At 37.2% G+C, this 26,862-nt stretch overlaps 1 protein-coding gene across 3 annotated transcripts in view; it reads right to left on the reverse strand.

Annotated features, from left to right (window-relative positions):
• Positions 1-26,862, reverse strand: part of SGCZ (sarcoglycan zeta) — a gene marked incomplete at its 3' end in the record, with an annotated part of 553,083 nt that overhangs the window by 67,437 nt on the left and 458,784 nt on the right. For all 3 annotated transcript variants that reach the window (XM_081960171.1, XM_081960172.1, XM_081960170.1), the window contains one exon: positions 11,607-11,694. In XM_081960171.1, coding sequence (XP_081816297.1) covers positions 11,607-11,694 — 88 coding nt within the window. The remainder of the gene's footprint in view (positions 1-11,606; positions 11,695-26,862) is intronic.

A 26,862-nucleotide genomic window follows, 5' to 3' on the forward strand; every position in this document is an offset into this window, starting at 1 on the left:
ACAATGGCCAAATTGATTAACATTGGATAAAGGCAGATATCTCTTTAATGGTTTTTTTACAATCTGACAATGTTAGCAGGGGCTAACAAAAGCTAAGTGAGCAATATATTTTAAAGTTCCGGAGATTGCAATGTCTGTTTCTTTTATACATACATGTATGCGCGCGCACGCACGCACGCACGCACACACGCACACACACACACAGAAACAGATACACACACATTTATGTGTATGTCTGTGTGTATGCGTGTGTGTGAAAAAACTAAAGGCAATTTAAAACGGGGGGGGGGGGGAGATTAAATAGAAGGATGGGACCAACAGGCTTATTGACCTGTCCCTGGAAGAGAGATATGTCATTTCTACCATCTACATGCTAAACATTGGATTAAGCAGACACCAGGAGTCAGACTTCCTTTGATGACACCTAATTAAGCAATATGCTGTCTATCAAAATTGAAATGTTTTGTAGCATATGCAATTATATACATTTGAGGGGGTTTTTTAAATGTCATTTTTCAAAATGTAATAAGTTCTAAAATGCAATTACAATATATACTGTATCTGGTTTTAACAGTTTTTGAACTTAATATGTTTTTTCTGAGCCCTGTTTTACAACATTTATACATGTACTGTATATGCAGCCTTCTAAGTCAAAAATTAAGTGAGCCTAGTTGATCTTTTATACATGACATGAGACAACTTTTTTTTTAGTTCAAGGCAGCTTAAACTCACCCAATGTCACATACTGCTATTGAAATAGCATGCTTGCAGTGTTTAGGGGGAAAGCATCTATTATATACACATCTCACCTTTTCTGCTTGAGTTTAAAATGACCCAAATGTTTAATTTCATCTTCATGAAAACAACTCTGAGTGAGTGATATTTTTTTAAAAGTCAACAAAATTCTGTGGCTAAAAGAGTTAAATCTGAGCCTATTTAATTGCTACATAGAGGATTTCAAAATTGAAACTCTCAAGTTCTATTTGAAAGTTGACAACCTGATCGCATGAAATGTTTTCAAACTTTAGCTGCCATCAAGGTCAAACAGGATGGATAATGGCAAAGGATTCTGCATTAAGCTCCAGACATCTAAGAATTTATTTTCTCTAGAAACAGAACTCTCACAGCTATGTTCTGAGTATTGCATTTTATTTATTGAGAACAAAAAAAGCAAAACATGGGGGAAGTGGATCCAATTTCAGTGGGTTACACAGGGCATTAAGAGTTAATTTGCTTAATTCTAGTTCACCAAGTAAGCTGTAATAACAGATCATTGTAACCCTATAAGATGTACAATTGCAAACAAAGCAAAAATTGTTGTATTCACAAAACATTTAGAACTAAAACCAAACAAGCTACATAATTGATTAGTGGTTCTGTGAGTCAACTCTTTTCTTTTGCATGAGTTAAATATGGGTGCTATTTTTACTTTCTCACAAAATTCAACTATGTTGCACAGATTTATTTACTCATTATGCATAGAATTAGACATTTTTGTGTTATTTATTTATTTGATTTTTTTAAAGTCCACCTTTATTACATTATAAGTAACACAAGGTGGCAAACATACGACATTTTTCGGAGTATAAGATGCACCTTTTTCCCTCAAAAAAGAGGGTGAAAGTCTTATAAACTGAATACAGCATTTTTGGCCTACCGAAACCTTGCCCCCTTTGCAAAAATGGATGTGCAGAAGGTTTGGGAGGCTTGCTAAGTGCTCCTGAGGGCTGGGGAGGGCAAAAAAAGCAAAAATGGGCCATTCCCCCCCCCAGCCCCCAAGAGCACTCTACAAGCCACTGCATGTCCTTTTTTATTTTTGAAAAAAATGGCATGTTTTTGCGAAACATTGGCCGTTCTTGCTCCTTTTTGCCTCCCCCAGCCCCCAGGAGCACTCTAAGAGCCTCCCAAAACTCTGCATGCCCCCCCCAAAAAAAGAATGAGGCATGCAGAGGGTTTGGGAGGCCTGCAGAGTGCAAAAAATGTTTTTAAAAATTTACCTCTTCAAAATCATGGTGCGTCTTATACTCCGGTGCGCCTTATAGTCCGAAAAATACGGTACATAATACTTCTTCCTCCTATTTTCCCGCATGAAGTGAGTGGGGCTAAGGGTGAGTTACTGGCCCCAGGTCACCCAAATGGTTTTCATGCCTAAGGCAGCAATAGAAGTCAGAGACTCCTTGTTTCTAGCCTATCACTGAATCAATGCTGGAGGTAATAAAATGAAAATATTGACTCTATAAATATTTTTAAACAGGAAAAAACATAAGGTTGAATGAAACCTTTGAAGAAATTAAAGGAAATTAGTTTTTTAAAGTAAATATTCCAAATAGGAATTGATTTTTTTTTTCAAACAAAAGCTTCATGAGCCTTCACAGTAACACCTCCTTCAGATTTAGTTTCTCCCTTCACTTTGTTATTGTTAGCACTAAGACATTATGGAGAGATTGCTGGATTTGTCTGAACCACCCCATAAAAATCCAGACAGAAATCAGCATTTCAATTATAAATAAACCTTGTCACTATGTGCCTTTCCACTATCATCAGCACACTTGCTAATGAATTTACAGAGGTAAGTTGTTTACATCATTTGTAATGTCAGCTGAGTGCCAGGTTGGGCAAATAATTACAGCAAGAGAAGCTTCCATTTTTTGAAACAGTTTTGATTACCCATTAAAAGTGGGAGCCAGTGAATGTCAGGAAATTAGCAAAAATTAGAAAATTGGCTTAATTCATTTCCCTTTTTTGCATTGCTAACAGACATCTTTAAGACAATTTATCTTGGCAACATTTGGACAGGTTGATATGATACTGTTATAAATAATCCCATTGATAATAAAGCCCAGAATAAATAATCTTGAACCTTTATTGTTGCAAGCCAATTAAAATAAATCTATTAGTGTCCCATTATTCCTGGCTGGTCACTATTCCTAATTTGAAATAAGTGCATGGAAGGACTTCCTATGTTATATCTTCCCTTGGGTTTTAACTGAAACATGAAAAGGCAGACATATTGTAGACTGGTTACAATTATAAATTGGACATTCTCACTTGCCTATTATAAGAACTAGGAGAAGTACAAGTTTTCATGCTTCACCTAAGTAATTTCCCAGACATATTTTCTCTTCTGAAGATCTCCTCCTCCATTATTTTATTGAACTGAAGGAAAACAGTTGAAAAATGCAAAATACAATCAACTTTGCAATATTTTGCTGCTATTGTACATGTCCAGCTTAAATCTAAGTAATGCATAAAATATATGAAATTACAGTTGTGTTAGACTACACTTCTGTTTCTGAGAATAGACTTTTCCTTTCTTATCTTCCTGCAGCTTCTTCCTTTTAAATCTGTTCTTGGTTAGATTTGAAGAAAAAACTCAGTGGATGTAATAGTATGTGGAAATGACTTTGGGAGACAGGAAGAAGAGCTTCCGCTAGGGCAGTGCTTCTCAATTATTTTCTGTCATGCCCCCCCTAGGAAGAAGAAAACATTTCGCGCCCCCCGCGCGACTGTAAATAGTATCATTTGTCTATAAAATTGTTATAAGTACACCTCTGCATAACACTGTATCCTTATTAACGTATAAGAGAATAAAAAAAGAAAGAAATGTGGATCAATTTACAACAAAGAATAGCTTTATTAACTGTAGCAGAAAAGATTTAAAGGAGCACAGGATTTAAAGGAACACAATATTAAAAAAAACCTTAACCTGCAAAACAAAAATATATAAAATAATTTGAGCTGAGCCCCCCTTTACGGAGCCTCACGCCCCTCCTGGGGGGCCCGCCCCACTATTTGAGAAGCACTGCGCTAGGGCAACAATCAGATAAGAGGCAAACTGGCACTCAGCAGGAATGTGTTTGTGGCAAATGACTTGGGGGCAAATGACTTTTATTATAAAAATGTTAAAGGGAGATGTTGTTTCAGATGTCAGCCTTGCAAGGTAGTCTATACAAGAAGCACACCAAGATGAACTGATTCTACTTTATTGTAAATTACATTAACCAAATTTGGCAGAAATCCATGTCTGTCTGTGTGTGTGTGTGTAGATAGATAGATAGATAGATAGATAGATAGATAGATAGATAGATAGATAGATAGATGATAGATAGATAGATAGATAGATAGATAGATAGATAGATGATAGACAGACAGACAGACAGACAGAGGATGAAGAGGCACTAAATATGTGTATACTAGTGTAGATTCTTTATATATTTCACTTATCTTTATTATATTCCTATTTTTATTTTTCTTATCTATTTTTTCCTTAATCTTTTTTCTTTCCTTTCTTTAAGCTTAATTAGTATTGGATTTTACTATTAAAATAAAAATCTGCATGTATACACCCACCCACCCACTAATGGGTTGCAAGAGAGTGAAGGAGAATCATGCCACTGAATGATGCCATTCTTTTGATAATGAAGTTGATACCAGATACCTTTCAAAGACTTGTCATTTTGAGAGGTAACACAGCTATGGATATATTAAATATAATCACTTGACTTTTCAGTAATGTATATCTCTATGTGGTGACACCCAAATTTGCCAGAGATTAAGGATTGCAGAATAAAGGTTCTGGAGAACCGTAGCAGAAATATTGAGTAGTTTGGAGAACCGGTAAATACCACCTCTGACTGCCCCTGCCCCCATCTATTCTCTGCCTCCCGAGTCCCAGATGATCGGGATGAAATGGGGATTCTGCAGTAACCTTCCCCTGGAGTTGGGAGGGAATGGAGATTTTATACTATCCTTCCCCTGCTATGCCCACCAAGCACACCCACCAAACCATGCCATGCGACACCCACCTAGCCACGCCCACAAAACTGGAAGTAAAGATTTTTGAATCCCACCACTGCCCCACACCATCTTCTTTCTTATGAGAGAGAGAGAGAGGGAGAGAGAGAGAGAGGGAGAGAGGGAGAGAGAGAGAGAGAGAGAGAGAGAGAGAGAGAGAGAGAGAGAGAGAAAGAGAGAGAGAGAGACTTTCAGTAATTGCCTGGGCAGGTTTCTGCAGTTTTCTTGGCATGATATCAGAAATGGTTTTCCATGGCCTTCTTCTATGGGCTGAAAGAGAATGATTAGCTCAAGATTCACCAGTTGGCTTTGAGCCAAAGGCAAGGACTAGAATTCATAGTTTCCTGGTTTCTAGCCCAGTGCCTTAACTACTCCACCAAAATGATGCTACCACTTAATAAATGCATCTGTTAGTGAGTTTTCTACAGTGCCCAGAATGCCAGGCACACAGTCTGCGAACCATTAGGGTGTTGTGAATTGGATAGTTTGGGAACTTCTGAAATTGAGTCTCAAAATGGCAGATGGGGAGTTGGATAAAAAGAGAAAGAACTAGGATTAGGTAGTACTGGCAAACTTCTAAGATAACTGAAGGTCACCAAAGAGGAATTAGCACAGAATTCCTGAGGAGGTTAACACAATGTTGGATCCTGACTAAAAGGGAAAGTAGATCTAAAGGCACAAGAAGCACAATCCAGGTTTTGCTAACTATGAGAAATGACCAGCTTCTTGTAGAGTCCTTGATTATCTCTTTGGGGAATTTAGAAACAGCTGCATTGTAGAAGAACACACTGTCATTTTAGTAGAAGGGTTGTTTAATCTCAAAATAATATTTAGGATATTAAGAAGTCACAATTAAGTCCGTCTTCCCTCTGAAGGCAGAGGGAAGAAAAGAAGATCTGTTTGTATGCCGTAGAGGCATTCTGCTGGATAAATTGTCTGAGTATAAAATCATTCTGAAACTGATGTCTTGCCATGCTTGTTACATTAACAATAAAGGGAGGGGGGAGTTAATACAGTTCAAAGAATGCCCTTGCATTCTGAATTTGTCTGGCCTCTTTTAAGGACTCATGATAATGAGGCCTGGTTTAGTTCTTGAATGGGAGATTATCAAGTAAACCAGGGATTTAGGCTAGACTAGAAATTCAAAAAGTTGCAAACTACTTTTATATTATTGCCACGGAAACTTTCTTGATATATCCACAAGGTCCCCAAAATTGATGGAAGCTTTATTTTTATATTTCTTTTCTCCAATTTTAATATCATGCAGAACAATTTGCCAATACAGATATGGCTAAGGCTCACATCAAAGGAATGTGAGAATGTCAACCTATTTTTCTGTTACGCAGGTTATAAAACACCACTAAATTTGTTTGCCCTTCTTGGTGACCTTCCCATCCAGTCTGCATGCAAGATACAATTTTAGGAAAAATAAATAAATAAATGAGATATCTGAATGTCTGAAAGAGCAGGGAGAAAGCAAAGATAAAAATTTAATGTCCTGTGAGAGATTTGTTATAAGGCCGGATGCCCCAAATAATGTAAATGTGCTTTGCAGCCAGCAGTAGCTCTGGGAATGTCATGACAGTCACAGAGCATTTGCTATAGCACTGAAATATTAGAAGAAAATACACACTAAAAGAAATAATGTATTAGATCATTTTTTTGGGGAAAAAAGATTGTGGTAACATTTGTTTTCTGAGGTTTAGCTAAATTTCACTTCATTTCTCATTTGCCAACCTCATTTCTCTAATATCAGTCTTTATTAGCTGCTAGTTTGTTTGTTTTTTAAATGAAAAGTACACATGAAAATCATACATGTGTTTGTCTGCTTTCTAACACATGCCTTATATAGTAGTAATCATAATAACACAATTTCTTGTACATGATTAGCATTTAAAAGTATTTAAGAATTCAAAGTGCTTTCTGGCTTGTGGTACTTCAAACCCTGCGATGGAATTCTTAGGAATTTTTCAATTCAGTCTGGAGCATTGTGAAATAGACAAGAAGTCTCTAGTCCTCATTACTGAAAACGTAAGTATTACTATAGTCTCTTACAACATGCAAAAATGATGGAACAAGAACAAACTGGATGTAATTAAACCATTGCCCCCATGCTCATCATGCATAATATATTTTTAGCTGCACCTTGTCACATGTGATATACAATATGTACAGGTAACAGACAGTATATAGAAAAGGGCAGATTTTCCTCCCTCAAACATCTGTTAAAATGTTACCTGCACAGATGTGTCTTTGGGGTCATTTTGATATTTTTAAATACCTGCTACGGGATAATACAGTCTACCACTTAATAGAAAATCTTTAAATTCAGTGGTCCTATATATAATAATAATAAAAAAATGGCAGGAACCACATTCTTTTACCTTCTTCTTTTTATGTACTCAGCCAGAGAGATCAATAGCTCACTCATAAGAGAATTATTTTCCACTCACTCTCTCTGCCTATTCTGTTCAGTTGTTGCAACTAATCTCTGCAGTTTTATGACTTTTATAACACATATAAACTAAAGTCAGGTTTTTATTATACTAATTGAAGGCTTTTAAAATACTTCTCAGAATTTTTATTACTAATGCATAACAATCAACACATATCTTATCTAAGACTGTACAACTCTGTTTCTTTACCTACCTTCTCAAAGGAACAGTACAGATAGAAATTGCACTTACAGCTGCACGGAGATAACATCAGGACAATTTGTACTAGATGGTTCTTTCCTATGAGATCTCTCTCTCTCTCTCTCTCTCTCTCTCTCTCTCTCTCTCTCTCTCTCTCTCTCTCTCTCCCTCTCCTCCCTCCCTCCCTCCCTCCCTCCCTCCCTCCCTTCCTCCCTCTGTCCCTCCCTTCCTCTCCCTCTCCTTCTCCCTCTCCCATCTATGATCTATTTATTTATTCATATCCATCTATCCAATTAAAAAGATTCAGCAGAATCTAGTTTACCATTCTGAGTAGTTGTGTCCAATGTTTTAACGTTAGGATTTTCAGGATTAGAATTTTTCCATGTATTTTAACAAAAATGGGAAATTAGGGGGATTGTAAACATAAAATGTAAGATGATTGATAAGAATAATGAGCCTCCACAAATCTATAAACCATGTTGGCTTTATTCTGCCTAACCATGGTTAGGTTTCTATCCCAATATGAGTATTCCATGTATTTTACCAGGACTCGAAATTAGAAAATTGTAAATATATGAGGCTTCCTAAACATAACAAGCCTCTCTGAATTATACATTCATGAGACCCTGACAGTAATGCTAAATGGATTTCCAACTCAATGGGATTTTTACAAGTATTTTACAAAGAATTGAAAATTAGTAGCATTGTAAATGTAAAATGGCTCTGAAACATATTGAGCTTCTATTAATCTCTTCTCCATACTTGTTTTTATCTGAGAATTTGAGAAAGCTTAATGCTAATTCTAACACTAACTTTAACCCTGAATATATTTACACCCCAATAATATCTTTCCATGTACTTTACCAGGAATCAAAAAATAGTGAGAGTATAAATGTCAGGGGCCTCCTAAACCAAACAAGCCTCTCTGAATCGCTTGGTGATATTTTTCCTCCTAAGATTCATGGGACCTTAATTCCAATTCTAAGTGAATTTCCATCCCAACATAATTTTTCCACACATTTTACCAGCAGTTGAAAATAAGGGGGATTGGAAATATAACACACCTACTAAGAATAATGAGCCTCTAAAAATCTCTTGGCCATGTTTGTTTTACTTGATAATTCAAGGAATCTTAATCTGAATTGTAATCCTAATCTTAATTGCAGTCCCAGCCCTAACAACCCTAACACTAACCCTGAGTAGGTTTCCATCCCATTTGGATTTGTCCATATAGTTGACTAGAAATCGAATAGTAGGGGGATTATAAATGTAAGAGGCCTCCATGCCCAACTAGCCTCTCCAAATCTCTCAGTGATGTTTGTTTTCCTCTCTGAATTTGAGGGAGTCTAACCCTAAACCTAAGTGAATTTCCATCCCTCCCTTCTAGCTCTTAAGATGTTATCTAGTAAAGGAATGAAACATCTGCAAGCAACTAAATTCATAGAGCATCAATGACCCCACAGTTCAGCCCTAAACTAAATATATTCTCTTCCACAGGAATTCAAGCTAGTTACTTTGTTCTGTAAATAGGACAATGCTTTATAAAAGCAGTTAATAATGTAGGTTCAAGCTGTATTTCATAGGTAACAGACAAGGTACAAGAGAAACATGGTTTTAAGTACATTTTGCTTTAGTTGTTTCAAATGTCAATTTGTTAGTGTTTCCTGTCACTGTTGGTGGGATACCCATGTATATAAACAGAAAACAAACAGTATTCACTTCTGGCATTGAAGATGTTACATAGTTGTGTAATGAAATACTGTATCTGCAAGTAAACAACCAATCTCAAAAAGCATCTGGAAGTCCATCGCTGAAATTCTTTATATTATTTCTTTATATATTTCACTAACTGTGATTTAAATTTGAACAAAATAACTGTTCTAAAGAAAATCTTTCTTATTTCACAAGAAGAAACAGGATCTGTCTGCAAAAAAACTTACTCCCCTGATATTTTTGTGAACACTTGAATTCAAAACTATTAATATATTGAGAAAAATATACAGTACTTCCCAATTAGAAAGTCACCTTTTAAAATGAGGGGTCTGTTTTAGTTGAATCAGCTAACATATCATTCTATTCAGCAATCTAGTCTATTTCTATTTAGGAAATCAAATATAATAAATCTCAATATCTCTGTGGAAGGTTTTATCATTTTTAAAAAGTGGCAGCTGAGCTGGGATAATCACAAATTTTAATTTGTAAAGAACAACACAAGCTTACCAATGAAGGAAGATTTATGAGAGAAATTGCTAGGAATCACATCAACTGACCCTGAACGGTGTTATAGAACTGAACATGCTGTATGGCATATGCTGATCAGGGAAGCTGTTATCTAAGGATTATAGGCTCCTTGTCCTCTTTTCCCCTTCTGCAAGTTTGAAAGGTTTAACTTAAAGGACAACTGTGTTTCTTTTGTGGCGGAAAACACTCTGCAAATATTAGTCTACACTGAATTGTTGTAAAAAGTGTAATCTCTGTAAACTATACGGGGAAGTTAAGAACATTACAAGTGGAAGCCGGAATATGAAGCTGCTGATTCATAAAAAATGCATAATTTCTTAACATGTGCAAAGCAATGTATTGGGCTTTCTGTGATTTCTAGTCAGAGAAGCCTCAGATTGATAAACTACATCTTCAGCTACTAAAATATCTCAAACACCCCTGGACCACTCTGAAGCTAAGGTTAGTTATCTTGACAGCTATTTAACTGTATATTAGCCACAATTGATGAAAAAAAATAGAAAGATGATATTCTTTGTAATTTATAGTTGATATTATTTTTAAATTAATCCAATGAACATGAAAGTCAATGAAATTGTAGTCTATAAATATAAACTGTCCATTATTATTGTTGTTAGTTGTGAAGTTGGGTCTGACCCATTACGACCTCATGGACAATGTTCCTCCAGGCCTTCCAGTCCTCTACTATCCTCTGGAGTCCATTTAAGCTCACGCCTACTGCTTTGGCGACTCCATCCAGCCACCACCTTCTCTGTTGTCCCTTTCTTCTTTTGCCCTCAATCTTTCCCAGTATTAGGCTGTTCTCCAGTGAGTCCTTCCTTCTCATTATGTGGCCAAAGCATTTAAGTTATATCTTCAGGATCTGGTCTTCTAAAGAGCAGTCAGGGTTGATCTCCTTTAGGACTGACCAGTTTGACCTCCTTGCAGTCCAAGGGACTCACAAGAGTCTTCTCCAGCATCAGAGTTCAAAGGTCTCAGTTATTTGGCGCTCAGCCTTTCTTATGGTCCAACTTTCATGCCATACATTGCAATTGGGAAAACCATAGCCTTGTCTATATGCATATCTCTCTCTCTCTCCCTCTCCCTCTCCCTCTCTCTCTCTCTCTCTCTCTCTCTCTCTCTCTCTCTCTCTCTCTGTTCATCCATCCATATACACGTACACATGCATGCATACATTTATATGCACTTTTAAACTGTCCATAATATATAGAAATTCATTCAGTTGCTTTGTGTCTAGTCTAGAATCAAGGAAAATGATCCTCTTATCTCTTTCAGTATGGTCATTTTTTTTAAAAAAGTAAACCAACAAATATGAAACTAATTGCTCTACATTTTGTGCCATGCAAGTTTATTAGATGTAAAGATTAAAATATTTTTTGTAAATATTTGAATAGAAAAAGAAAAGGGGGAGGCAGGGAGATGCTATTAAAGTACAGATAGAATTAAATCTCATTTTACCTGATCAGTAATTTGTTATAATACATTATCTCTTTTATTAAATTGGAACTAAATCTGCTAAACATGCAAACTGTCTCATACTTATGACATAGAGAGCAGTCCTCATTTTCCTCCTCAGAGTTTCATTTCTTTGACTTTTTGTGTGGTTTTATGATGCTTTTTATCAGTTTGTGTGCTTCGGATAATGTGTTAAGATTTTAAGATTGCTTTTACCAATTGTTTTTATTTGCCTTGCAGTTATTGTTAACTACTTTGAGAACTGTTTTGATGTATTTATTTAATCAATTTATATTTCTGTTTAAAATTAACTTGTAGTACAGTTAGTTGACTGTAAAATGTAGGCTGTAGATCAGCATCATCATTAATAACAACCTATTGCAACCTATTGTTTCCTTTAATACCTATGCTGAGGGATTACATTTTAAAGTATGGTGTTAAATTCAGAGCACAAAACTTTCATTAAATAATAAGACTTACCTACAGTCAGCTGTCCTGTTATGTGTCCGATATGATTTCTTGCATTCATGGTAACATTCCTATCTGACTGTAGGACCAGTGGACTGTCCTGGAAAAAATGTATATAAACAATAAAATGAGAAGAAAAAACTGCAGAGAGAGAGAGAATGAGAGTATTCCTGTCAAAGACCAAGTATCTTCATGAGATCTAATTGAAATTCTTGCTTTTCTTTTCATTCAAATTGGTTGTTTTTAATGGTATTTATAGGGAAGAAACTATATATTTTGCAGGTCAGAAGAAGGGATGAGGAGATATTTACAGACTTCTCACAGCCTCTTTCAATTTTTTCCTTTGGGACAGTGTTACAGGGTATTGAATGCCAAGACATCTAGATATGGGACAGTTTTTTCCCTTTATGCCATCACTCTGCTCAACTCAAAGAGTGTGACTGAAGCATTATTATTTATTCCTTTTATTATCTTCTTTACTTTCCTTTTTAATTGCTGCTGCTACTGCTGTTATTATTATTATTATTATTATTATTATTATTATTATTATTATTATTATTATTATTATCATCATCATCATCGTCATCATCATCATCATCATCATCATCATCTCTGTTGCATTGCAAGTACAGTGTGCACTTCTGTACTGGAGACATAGTTCTTGTGTGTCTAATTAGGTAAAGTTCCCCTCGCACATATGTGCTAGTCGTTCCCGACTCTACGGGGTGGTGCTCATCTCTGTTTCAAAGCTGAAGAGCTGGCGCTGCCCGAAGACATCTCTGTGGTGATGTGGCTGGCATGACTAAATGTCAAAGGCACATGAAATGCTGTTATCTTCCCACCAAAGGTGGCTCCTAGTTTTCTATTTGCATTTTTACATACTTTCGAACTGCTAGGTTGGCAGAAGACGTTACGCGGCACTAGGGATTCGAACCGCTGAACTGCCGATCTTTCTCATCGACAAGCTCAGTGTCTTAGCCACTGAGCCACTGTGCCCCTCACAGTGTGTCTAATTACACTTGGCCAAATTAAGTATCCAATCCAATCCAATTATACATTCTTGATTATTTTTCTGTATGCCACCCAGAGTCACTAAGTGAAATGGGTAGCTGTAGAAATGCAGTTGCATAAACCATCGAACAAACAAACAAATAGTACAGTTTTGCTAATGGCAGGGACATGGCGATATACGAAATCTGAGTTTGGAATTACACTATGATTCCAAATGTATCAGTTACCATCTCAGACAACTGCATCCCATGTTGGTGCAATAGGCTTACCAAATGGCAAGGCAATATATTGCCACTGCATATACATGCATACTGAAAAACCTGTAATTTCTGTTTAAAGCAGCTGTACTGTTTTTTCCAGCACATTTTCTGACACTGAAGGCAATGGGTCTGCTAAAGATGATCATTAAGACATTCAGAGTGTGAAGGAGAGAATGATCAAAAATGCCGCTGAGTTACTCAGGATGAGGCTATTCCATTCTGAACAGCAGTAAGTGAACCAAATGGGAATCATTTACAAAGGCGGAGGACTGGTTCCCAGCACTAAAGATAAATCATAAAAATGAATGATAGAAGATTCTCACTTTGTGAAACTTTTGGGTGATCCCCGAGTCTTATTCACAGAGGTATTAGGAAAACAATAAATAAAAAGTAGTTGCTAAGTGAAACAAATTAACCTAGCCCTGCTCAAAATATTTGTTTTTGTGTATAGTAGAAATTTAGCAATTTTTGTCATGTAATGCCACTGCCGTCTTTATCCAAAATTAAACTCCCTTGGCTTGGCTTAAACTGAGAGTTTTGGGTAAAATTCATGTCAGTGTGTGCTTGTTTCCTCTTAATTGATTGTATTCTATTCCTTAATTCTTTGCTGGTGAATGTATTGCTTAGGAATTTAAATGTGAATTCTATCTTTTGTCCAAGACATTCCACATGAGGCTTTGTCTCTTTTCCAATTTTGTCCTCACCTCACCTCTCCTTCCTGAATGACTGCAAATGGCCAAAAACAACCAAATTGAGTGTTATGGCTGGCTGAGATTTAAACTTGGCTTTCTTCAGTCCATGGTCAACTTTCACTAACCTCACTTTCTTAAAATGCATTAGATTTAAATCCCCAGGAACCCCCACTCAACAGAGAATTCATGCCTGCTAAATGTTACGGACATTCATACCTTCAGTGCAAAACATTCAACATAAATGGAACCACCTGTGTGGAAAGAACTATGCTGATGAGAACATTTCTACCCATTATACCAAATATAGTAATATTATGCCAAGGGCAGAATAAAAATTGTTGTATGTATATGAGAATAAATTAGTTACTGTTTACCCTGTTATGCAATACACATTCCTCTAAACAAGTGCTTCTTAGCAACAGAAATCCAATAAGCTAAGAAAGGGATTATTTAAAAATCAGGTGTCTTATTTGCTGTGATGGACCAATGCATACAAATTTAAGATGATACTTCTTTTACCCAATCTTCTTTCTTCCCCTCAACAAAATCAGATGTCTTAAAATAAATAATATAGTAGACTACCCATCTGTGAATTTTATAACTGTTCTGTAAACACCAGGACTTTATTTATTACATTTTAAAACTGTCCATCTCCCTCACACGGGGACTCTAAAGTAAAGGTAAAGGTTCCCCTTGCACATATGTGGTAGTCGTTCCCGACTCTAGGGGGCAGTGCTCATCTCCCTTTCAAAGTTGAAGAGCCAGCGCTGTCTGAAGATGTCTCTGTGGTCATGTGGCTGGCATGACTAAATGCTGAAGGTGCACGGAACGCTGTTACCTTCCCACCAAAGATGGTTCCTATTTTTCAACTTGCATTTTTACATGCTTTTGAACTGCAAGATTGGCAGAAGCTAGGACAAGTAACGGGAGCTCACTCTGTTATGTGGTGCTAGGAATTCAAACTGCTGAACTTTCTGATAGACAAGCTCAGTGTCTTAGCCACTGACCCACCATGTCCCTTGGGACTCTAAGTTGTGTACAATAAAATATTTTAAAACATAAAAACTGTATAAAATTTAAAACTGGCAAGGATGTTAAAATGATATTTTTAAATTAAATTAAAGCTTCATGAGGATTTAACCCTCATTAAATCCTCATGATATTTTTACTTGATACTCAAATTAGCATAAATAGCTTTTCCTTTGAAAACACATTTTAAAGTTAACATTTGTATATCTTGTCTATTTATAAATAGTAATTTAGTAAAGTACAAGAATAGTAATTCATATGCAAAAATACTTCAAATTAATAAAAGTAGTAGTAGTTCTAGCTTGTATCTGAAATAAAAAAAGATTTCATATAAATCACTTTAGTTTAAACAGCAGATTAGAAATTCTGGCTTCTAGTCCTGCCTTTTTTTAATGGAACCATTTCAATGGAATACTATAGATATATATTTAAACATTAAACTGCTATGCTAAATTAGGCTTAATTCTTGATAAGAAATTAAGAGAATAAGGACTGTTGATATATTTTTGTGTTCCTCCTACTTCTACAAAATCTTGTATTCTATGTTACCTGTTTTAATGTTATTTTAAGCTTGGGAAGGAAAGGGAAGGGAAGTTAAGGACATATAATAGTTGATCAATGCAGGGAAAGTTGAACCCACTATGAATAATCTATCAAGTAAATATATAGAAAGCAGAACTCCTCCTGTGCAAATGGTTGTTAAAACTAAGCCTATATCTGGTTTTTAACTCTTCAAACTTCTTGTCTACCAGAACAATAAGATGTTTCATGAACATCTTTGGAGGAAGAGATGAGTGATTAAGGACCTCATGTGGTTCTGAAGATTCAGATTGCCTGAGACTAGGAGAGGATGGAGGTTCTGTCAGGTTTTCATTCTCCAGTCAGAGAATGGATCTGTTGGCTTGGAAAATCCTAAGTACGGTATAATGAGCTTCTGTCTTTGAAAATGTAGCCTAACTTCATCCTCTGTAATGGAATGTGTGGAGGAACTTGGGGAATGAGAGGAAGAGATGCCACCTAGGAAAGAATCAGATAAGAGAGGCAGAAGCCCCCAATGTCTTAATAGTCAGAGAAAGGAAGGACCCATCCTAATTGTTCAGACGGTTAAAAGTGGTAGCGGGAACTTTGTACTTTGAGACTTGCAATTGAGATTGATGTCAGCTCTCCCAGGTAAACCACAAAGAAAACACCAGTAGATGAGCTAAATCTACTTTACTGTAAGGCTACATTAACAGAATCACTTTTAACCATTTGATCCATTAGGGTATGTGCTTATGTCCTAAGTCTCTTTCTTTAACCATTAAGTCATTAGGGGTTCCTGCCTCTCTTGTCTGATTGTTTCCTAGGCAGCACCTATTCCCCTCATTCATCAAGGTCATCCACACATTCCATTATATCCTCTGAAAAATCTAATAAGTAGCAATTATTAACCATTGCTCGCTTTTACATGTATGTTTTGTATCCGATACACATACTTCCTAGCTTGATAGCTCAGGAACATTAACCCAAAGATTTTGACTTTGGCTTTGCCTAACACTGTAATGTGACCTGCAATTAAAAATTGACCTCCATTGTAGAGAATTGACCTCCATTGTAGAGAGCTAGCATTTGAGAAGATGCAATGTATCATTTGCTATTCTTTTCCAGGAATGCATACCCCACTTAAAAAACTGGGAGTTTATGAAACAAAACAATACTGAAAATTCTTATAACAATAACAATTTAATTTTAGGGTCTTGAAATCATAGATCAAGCATGGTGAACTTCTGTTGAAATAATAAGCTTTCCAAATAATATGTCAGATGCCAAGTGCTGATGGTAAGTGAGGCTTAAGCAAACAATGGACAAGGCAGAACCAATACAATGTCTACTTACTTCTCTCTTTTATATTTCAGTTTCTAAAAATTCCTCTCTCTTTTCTTCATAAAGAAAGGTAGAAAAAATGGATTTGGCTGAACTGGTTACAAGTAGCAGACTTTTAACATTATGTTAGAATCTGCATGCAAGCCCTAGGGCCACTTCTTCTACAGAGGATTCCGTGAAAGCATCGTATCCCATTTGTCATTGCAACATTTAAAGCTGAGCATGCGTTAAACTAAATTTTGAGTAGCAGCTCCACATTACTTTTGTAAATTTCTGAAGCTCTCCTGTTATTATATTTCATATGTTGTTTCTCTTCATCAGCTTACATACAGGCAGGTTTGAAGTCCCTGAGATCTGAGAAATAGTATGACAAGTGCATTAGCTATCTGGTTTTAGAAAATCATTTCCAATTCTCAGAGTTTGATTTATTCGATGGATTGCCAATCAGCTTGTTCTCCTGCAGCTTGGCAGATTGAAAGGTGATTCTTGGCTTCTCTGTTTCTCCAGATGCAGAAACATGATTGTTTGGGAACTATCATGTCCAAAGCAATCATTTCGGCTGAGGATATGCACATACCAAGGGACTTCTTGGCAACAAAAGCAGATGCTAGAGATATTTTTCCTAAGTAGTGATTAGTTTGTTGATATACCTTCTGGACTTCTGAAGATCATTAAATGCAGTACTACTGGCCTGGCAAAAAGCGGCTGCGAGATAATAACAGATTTAATGGTTGATCTAAGACAAACATCATCAAGAACTGTTTTGTTGCTCCTAAGATTACTAGGAAAGCCTCTGTTTATAGCACCAATAACATATGTGCAACTGAATTAGAATGATTCTCAATAATGTTGATGCAGTCTCAAAGTTAAATTCATTTGTATTGTCGTTCCATTTTAGAAAACATTAATCTGATAATGTACTGCAATTCTAAGGCTCTGGAGTTTGTTTTAAGACAATAGGTTTCTCAGCTGTCGCTTAGATTCAAATCTTGCCTTTGGATCTTTTATCTAGGAATGGTTGTATTCAGTGGTGGGTTGCCAATTTTCTTACTACTGGTTAAGGCATGCTTGTGTGTGACACCTCTGCGCATGCACAGAAGCGTCTGGGCGGGTGGGTGGAGCCTCCCGCCACCACTACTACCAGTTCACCTGATCCAAGCTGAACCAGGAGCAACCCACCTCTGGTTGCATTGCTTTAAAAAATTTCCTACTCTCCTAGGTCTTCCCATTTTTACTGTCATTCCTTTACTTAGAATCATAGGGCTGGAAGGGACCTTGGAGGTCTTCTACTCCAACTCCCGGCCTAAGGCAGGAGTCCTTATACAATCCCAGACAAATGCTTGTCCATCTTTTCTTCAAAACCTCCCTCAATGGGGCACCCACAACTCTGGGAGTCAACCTGTTCTGTTAGTTAATTGTTGAACTAGTGGACTAAGGGTGGCATGATATCAGTGTTCCAATATCTAAGGGGTTGCCACAAAAAAGAGGGAGTCAAACTACTGTATTCTCCAAAGCACCTGAAGGCAGGACAAGAAGCAATGGATGGAAACTAATCAAGGAGAGAAGCAACCTGGAACTAAGGAGAAATTTCCTGACAATCCGAACAATTAATCAGTGGAACAACTTGCCTCCAGAAGTTGTGAATACTCCAACACTGGAAGTTTTAAGAAGAAATTGGATAACCATTTGTCTCAATTGGTATAAGGTTTCCTGCCTGAGTAGGGTGTTGAATTAGAAAATCCCTAAGGTCTTTTCCAACTCTGTTATTCTGCTCTGTTATTCTCAAAATTCTACTTAATCAAAAGAGAAATATTGCATACCAAAACATTAGGGTGGGTGAGGGAGAGAGAGTCAGAGACAGAGAGAGAGAAACAGAGACAGAGACAGAGAGAGAGACACAGAGAGACAGAGAGAGACAGACTACTTTGAGGGATTTTAAAATGGTGATGATTTTCAGGGAACACTTTTTTTTGGAAAAAGACAAGTGGAAGGGGAAAAGAATGGAAGAAGCAAACATTACCAAAAGAGAAAGATTCTTTTGTATATTAATGATGTTAGTTGGATAAAAATGCCAAATCTCATTTAAACACTGGCTGAACGTGTAAACAACCAGAATATATTAAAAGTGTATGCCATCCAACTCCCAGCAACTCTGGGGGTCTTGCTTAATCCCATATAACCAGTAGGTACTGGTGTGATCCAGTGGTTGAAAGGCTTGACTAGGATTGGAAGACCAGGATTCCCTGATATCTTAGAAAACTAGAATTCAGAGTCAACATCTGAATTCATACAGCACCCTACTGCGGTGTTCACTGCCTGCATTTTTGCAGTACATCCAATTATAACGAAATTAATCTTATAACTCCCCAACTCACTTATGCTCCATCTCTCCCTATCTTTGTCCTCTCCCCTTCCACACCCATTCCTTCACTCTCCATCTTCTCTTCTCCCTTCTCTCCTTTTCAATTTCCCTTTCTGTAATTGTCCCCCTCCCCTCTCTGTCTCCTTAACTTCTTCCCCTCCCTCTCCTCTTCCCCTCTTTTCTTACCTCTCCTCTTTTCTTCCTTCACCCCCCCTCATCCCCTCTACTGCTCCTTTCCTCCCCCTCCTTTCCTCCCTCTCCTTTCCCCCTGAACCCAAGATCCCTCCCGTTCTTTATCCCCTCCCCTACCTTCTCTCCAGTTACCACACCCTCACTCTCCCCCATCCCCCTATCCCTTCTCCATTCCCATGTCCCTCTCCCCAACTCCTTTACTCCCTCCTTTCCCTCCTCCCCCTTCCCTCCCTCTCTTCCTCTCCTTCCCCTTCTTCCCTATCTCTCCTCCTTTTTTCTCCCTCCCATTCTTCCTGTCCCTTTCCCCTTTCCCTCTCCCTCTGATCTCTCCTGCCTTTCTTCCTCTCTACCTCTTCCCCTTTCTCTCTCTTTGTTCCCTGTACCCTTTCCCTCTCCTTCTCCCTCTTCCTATTCCCCTCTTCCCACCTCCATTCACCTGCTGTTCCCCCTCCCTATGCCACTTGCTCTCTCTTCCCTTTCCCTCCCTGACCCCCTCCCCTCTCCTTTCTCTTTTCCCTCTCTTCCCCCTCTCTTCCTCTCCTTTTCCTCCCCTTCATGATCTATCTTTTCCATCTCCCTCCCTCTCTATCTCCCTTTTCTTTCCCCTCCCTTTTCTTTCCCTTCTATCCCTAATCTTTCCTCTGCCTTTTGCTCTCCTTTTTTCTTCTCCTTCTCCTTCCCTCTTCCTCCTTCTGCTCCATCTCTTTTCCATTTCCCTGACTCTACTTCTTATCCTGAGCTTCACCCTCACTCTAATTCTAATTCCAACCCAAACTCTAATCCTCACTTACCCCTCTGATAGCTGATTACAAAAAAAATGGGAAGGTTTCTCAGAGTCCAGGAACCCTTCTGAAGACCAACCTGCCTCTTGGGAGGCATCTTCACTCTGATAACTGATAACTGATAGTAACTGGCAGTTTAGCCTGCAGGTGTGAAGTCATAAAGCCATCAGAATTCCCAAGGAGATGATCCACCTCTCTTTATCCTCCTATTAAAGGTCACCTGCTCCACCTTTTCTACATACACCAATGCCAGGCAAATGTCTCTAAGAAGCTACCAAACTAATAACTAGGGATGCCTGTTCCTCATTTTTTCATCTGAAGGCATAGCTCTTTGGGGTAGACTGCCTCATCCTATAGAAGCTCTGCTGGGTTAGTTTCCTGAATAGGACTCATGGGGAAGCTGTTGGTCATCTTCTTATCTGATTCCCTTTCTGTTGCCATGCTGGTTTTTTGTTTTGTCGCAGGATCTTTTGTCTTGGGTGAGCTTCCATTTTGGATTTAAGGTTTAGCTTGGAGAATCCAGTTTGGTGTTGGGAAACATAGTTTGGTTGGCAGAAGAAATGGAATGCAATCTTTGATCTTAAGACATTGGGAAATGTCTTGTTTTTCTCTAGTATTTGGACTTTGGGTTGCAGAACAAAAAGGAGGGTGACTTCTAATGAAGAAGGCCAGGATAGCTGTGTTCCAATATTTGAGGGACTGCCACAAAGAAGAGGGGAACAACCTATTTTCCAAAGCATCTGAATGCAGGACAAGAATCAATGGATGGAAACTAATCAAGGAGAAAGCAACCTAGAACTAAGGAGAAATTTCATGACAGTCAGAACAATTAATCAGTGGAATAACTTGCCTCCAGAAATTGTGAATATTTCAACACTGGAAGTTTTTAAGAAGACATTAGGGGTCTGTGAAGCTCTCTGAGGTAGCATGTTTTCTTGCAGATGTTTCATTACCCAAACTAGGTAACATCATCAGTACTAATAAGGAGTGCAGTTTGCTGTCAATTTATATTCTAGTGGCTTGCCTGTCTGTGTTGATGGAGGTGGTCTTAGAGATCCTTTGCTTGGGCTGTTTGCTGTTGGCTTCTTTGGCAGTTTCTTAACTGGAGTATTGTTTACTTGGTTGTTGGTCTGATGTTAACCTTGGAATTAATCTATACTGACCTGGGTAGATGTTGCTAGTAGAGAGGTGCTTGGGTCTTTTGGTTCATTTTTGGGCTGGGTGATAGTCTCTTTTGTGTATAGATGTTATTAATGTCTATGGGTCTTTGATGTCTGATTTGTCTTGAATTTCCCTGTCTTTTTTGTATTTGGCTTGGTCTGGAAGAGATGACCATTTGCCTGAACTGGTATAGGGTTTCCTGCCAGAGCAGAAGATTAGATTAAGAAGACCCCCAAGGTCCCTTCCAACTCTGTTATTCTGTTCTCACAGTCAGGAAGTTTCTCCTTGGATGTCTCTTTCATGAGTTTCCACCAATTCCTTCTTGTCCTACTATCAGGAGCTTTGGAAAATAAATCAACCCTCACCCTCACAATTGTCACAATTCAAATGCTTGGGAACCACCATGCATTTACAAATATTGCAGAGTCCCAGAGTTCACAATTAACATGATCATCATTAAATGATCACCATTAAGAACTTTCGTAGGGGACTTCCAACAAGAAAAGTCAATGGGGGAAATCAAATTTGCTTAACAACTATGGGGAAAAATGTCTTAAAGATGGGCATGACTCATTTAATGACCGCATCACTTAGCAGTGAAAATTCCAGTCCCAGTTATGGTTATAAGTCAAGAACTACCTGTAGACATAATAGCATTCATTGAAAGAGCCAATTTATTAAAACTACCTGAAAAACAAGAGTTAGAAAATTGTCTACAGATGCTGAGAAATCCAGACCCCAAAAGGCAATACATTTAAGCAATACATCAATTGATAAATATAGTAGCAGAGTTTCATATTGGTGTCATTTGTATAACCATGGAGGAAGGTAGAACATTCTATGTCCTCTACCTGAATGTTATACAATGAATCGAATGTACAAAAGAAGTCTCAACACAAACTCCTAGCTATCTGTACACCACTTTCTCAATCATAGAGATAGAAATACACTATATTTTTCTTTTTCATATGTCCTTCTACACACACAGATGTTTTGGGATGGAGTTAACACAGTGATATGAAAAGCTGGTCAAGACAATATTATAAGACAGATAAAAACAAAGAAAGAAATCCCTACCCAAATATTTTCCTAACTTTTGAAAGTACACTTCAGTGCCAGCTTTCTTACATTCATGTCATCATTAAAATGTTAAGATACTTACAGGAAATAACTGTAGATTTAAGTATTATTCTATAAAAGAACAGATGTTTTTAATGTGATTCTTTTCCAGGCTCAGATAAAATTCATTATAGATAATCCACATTTAGCAACTACCTCAAATAGTGATGTTTGCAACTACAACAGTAATAAATAAAAATAATTTTCTGACCAATGCATCACATTTTCAATAACACAACTCTTCAGTGTGACACTGACAAAGGCTTGGTCAATTTCAGGCAGCAACTGTGGCTGACCCAGAGTTCTAATCAATTAATTAAGGTCACAGACATCTGTTTCTTAAGTTGAAGCTAGTACTTTTTAGGGAAGTTCTGTGCTGTGGAGAAAAGCAGGCCAGAAAGAGATAGTTTGTTAAGCAATCTCTTGAGGAGGTGGAAAAAAATGGGTCAGCAACAGGACATCATAGGGAAACTTTTAGGCAGCAACCAACTGTCTGTCTGTCTGTCTGTCTGTCTGTCTGTCTGTCTGTCTGTCTGTCTGCCTGCCTGCCTGCCTGCCTGCCTGCCTGCCTGCCTGCCTGCCTGCCTGCCTGTCTCCATCTCTATCTCTTTGTAACCAATTGCAGTTATAAAATAAGGACTACCTGGGCTTTCTAATAAAAAGGCCTTTACCAACAAATATCTCCATTTTGAGATGCATCTAAGTTAAAAGAATTGCCTGAGTCCTTTAAAATGATCTATTAAGTCCTTTACTCTCAGTGACACTTGTGTTCTCTGATCCCAGATATGTAAATTATTGGGGAATGTGGGATTTTGAATGTGGACAACTATGTGCACAAGCCCTTATGTATACAAGTTTCCATGGAAGCTGAAACTCTGTGCATATAAAACTATTGCACAGATATTTATGTATACAAACATCCCTTGATCAGATGTTTAGGATCGATTCATATGCATTGTGTAAAAGAGAGAAGAAAGTTTGTGGAGTGATATGGGGTTGGACAGAACCAGGGCTATAGAGACTTGATGGGTGCTCCTTTGATATATTATCCTTTCTGTCTCTTTAATACAGGATGTGACTAGAGTGTTAGAATAATTATTTAGGATATGGGAGGTGGGGCTGACATTGTGGTGGTACAACGCATCTCCATGGAGCTCTGTGGAATCTTGCCAAATTCGATCTGCCAGGAGGTTCTAAGGGACCCAAGTCACCCTGGAGGGGTGATGAAGACAGAGAGGAAACTCCATCTACCACTAGGAGACCGCAAACTGCTTGTTTGATTTGGAGAAAGCTCTCAATCTGGTCAGAGGAAAAAGACAGTCATTGCATGCCTGAACAAAGCTGCGACAGCCGACCGATGAAGCAAGCGAAACAATAAATGCTAGACTAATTTTTGCAGATAAGGATGTGAGAATTTTGATGGTGGAGGTAACAATGAACAATAAGCAGATACTATTGGTAGCAATATATGCACCAAACAATAAGTAAGAAGATTTTTATGAAAAACTACACAAGAAAATTATAGAATTGGAATATGAAAACATTTGTGTGCAGGAGACTTCAATGCAATTGTAGATGCAGAACTTGATTACAAAAGCAGTAAAGTAGGCAAAAAGCCATAAAAACTCTTCCAAAGACCCTGTTTTAAAATGGTGGAAGAAAGAGGTATTCAAGATGTATGGAGAGAGATATACCCTAAGAAAAAACAATATTCATTTTATTCAAATAGACATATGTCTTGGTCAAGAATAGATATGATATGGATGTCACGAGAGTTCAAATGAAGAGATTGCTACAGATGAAAATGTGATTTAAAAAATACTAGAATATACAGAAATTGATAGGCTAACACTTACAATTAAGGAAAAGGAAGAAACTGAATACTTTTTGACGGGATTTATTTTATCAATAGTTGATAAAAATAGGAGTTATAAACAGGGAATTATAAGGAAAGAATCAATTATATGAAGGAGGCATGTTAAAATGGATAAGGAAATATTATTACTATTATTATAGAATCAACATTAATGTAATGAACAGTTGCAAATATTCTGATTACTATGGAATGTTTATGTTATAAAATTAAAAAAAAACTTGATTAGGATATGGTGCCATAATATAATATTGAAAATTATTCTCCTAACACAAAAGGAAAATGAAAGGGTATTTTTATTTAGCAACTAGTCCTTAATAGCGAAGTAGTATTTCTTGAGACTAACCTTGTCTGAAGCAAAAAAAAGATTGGTACAATTTGTATTAATATTACAAGGGTGACATTTTTCCCTTTGTGTTCATTACCACCCTATGAAAAGACATAAGAGACCTTTCTCTTATATGAACTTTCAACTTTATTCAGGAAGACTAAAATAGAATTTATTGTTAAGGGAAAAAGGAAGAATTGTCACTCCAAAAGACAAAAACAAAGCAGATAGGATATGGATAGACTTTCTTGCCCTGTTCATTGTTTTGATTTTAAACAGCTGAAAATGTTCCATCTCCTTCACATTTTGGGTCCTACTATAGCACTTCACTGTTTTCCTTTGGTGTGTTTAGCTTCATCTGGTGTTTAGCTAAATGTGGCCAGCAGGTTTCCTAAACAATGTAATTATCAATTTAGTTCCAAAACAGCCAAGCTGGTATTTAGAGTAGGTTACATTGCAGGTTAGCTTATATAATTAGCAAAACTGCAGTTAAATAAGATAGGTTTTTGCTAACTTACTAACAGAATTAAACAAGGGATTATAATTGGTGGTTGAGATACTTGTGCATAGTGCTATGAAGCATCTTAGCTTCTTCAAGCAGGCACAGAATGTCGCTAATGTAGTAACTAGGAAAAGTTCCCTTAATGGCATTTATAGGCATTGTTATCCTTATTTTGCATTTTGCAAAATTGTAGATCCTGCTTCTTTTGTTTGAACGTGAACTGCTCAGCAAAGATTTGTTTATTCAGGATAGCAGGATGGAGGCAAGCATTTACCAGGTGCTTGAACAGGTAAACTGATAGGCATACAGACCAATAAATCTGTGAGCCAGCATTATATAAGGAAGGAAGGAAAGAAGGAAGGAAGGAAGGAAGGGCAATGAAAACAACACCGTCTATTTAAAGGTATGGTTTGCTCAGTTTTGACAGAGCCAAAATGCTTCCTTATTCCAGATCAAACTCTCTTGCACCTCTCTGTCACTTAATTCAATGTCACCCACATGAAGCAATAGCAACAGATATGTGATAGAGATTAGATAAGCAATATTCTCAGAAAAATGAAATGATTGCAGTACAAAATACTTTTTCTGCAGTTGTTTCTGACCACCTGCATCAAATTTGATGAAAAACTAATAGTTTCTTTTTTTTTCTTTCAAAGGAAAGGAAGAACATAACTGTGAAATTCTTCTAGGTGGAACAAGATTGAACTTACCTTAATAATGAAGCTACCAAGGGAGATGTATGTGAATGTACTCCTTTGCTATACAACCATCTTTCCAGTATCAGCAGCATCTCTGGCTTCTCATGCTTCAATTAGATCCCAAAGGAAAACTTCATGGAGGACTCATCCCATAAGGCATTTTCAGATCTCTAAGCAGGAGAAGCCAGCAAATCTGCAGAGCAATGGAGAGATGTGTAACTGGAAAAAAGAAACATGTACTCTTTGTTACTTAGCACTACATTTTTTTAAAAAGCCACTCAAGCCAATTTGAAAGCATCCTGAGAAGGTGATTTAAGAAAACAAGATTTTTTTTCACAAGAAAGGAAAGACTTTAAAAAATGTGAAGACAAGTTGAATAAGCACAAGTATTAAGTAAAATCGTGGAACAATGAGGAAAATATGGAAATATATTCATGAAAAAAATGAAACTAAAATGACCTATCCATATAGAAGCAAATAATAATTTTGGTTCAGTCAATACTTCAATGTTTTATCTTATTATCAGGTATTTTGAAAGGATTTATATTTATTCTAACAAACGAACCAAATAAACACCAATCATTTGCTTATTCATTGATTAAATTTATATGCCACTCATCTTGTTCTGAATTAATCAATTATACTATATATCAAAAATGGGTAAATAGAAAAGAAAACTGAACATGCAAAGAATGGAATGTTACAAATGTTGACTGGAACTCATATTTTAGATTTTGATTCTAGAGTAGCACAAAAATCCAACAAGTCCCTTCCAGATATTGGATGTCTGTTAGAATTACGGTATGTCTAAGATGATTGACTTGTCAATGAATGACATAATTTTATTTCAAAGTTAGATTGGTATTGTTAGCTCATATATTTTAACTCACTAGATCAGGGCTGTGAAATCCACAGCCCAGAGACCGGATGAGTCATGCGCTGGCCACACCCACACCCATTAAAAAAAGGGGGGGGGAGTCCTGATATGTCATATGATGATGCCGTGAGGCCATGAGTTTGACACACCTGCATTAGATGATCAACAGTCTTGGATATGTTTCAGTGTGTTTGAGGTAACAAATAAGGCAGTGTTGAAAACACAGCATCTTCTGTGCTCTCTCTTTAAGGTTATAATGATTTCTGAATAAAAGGCTATAGTTAATAGGGATGGGGAAAAGAAGTTGTATCAATTTGCTTGTATTTGAGAAGCAGGGGAGTGTTTTGTACTCAGCACAAAGCTCCTGAAGCTCCTTTAAGTGGAGTAAGTCATGACAACCACATGAAGATTTCATTTGTATTCCCTCTTTGCATGTCCAGGGCAGCCAATCACTTCAATGTGATATGTTCTTCTCTCAGGTGAATCACCTCTTAATAGCTTTAAAGAGATTTAAGGAGT

This window comes from Natrix helvetica, assembly GCF_964273705.1.
Source record: "Natrix helvetica genome assembly, chromosome: 7".
Taxonomy (NCBI): Eukaryota; Metazoa; Chordata; class Lepidosauria; order Squamata; family Natricidae; genus Natrix; species Natrix helvetica.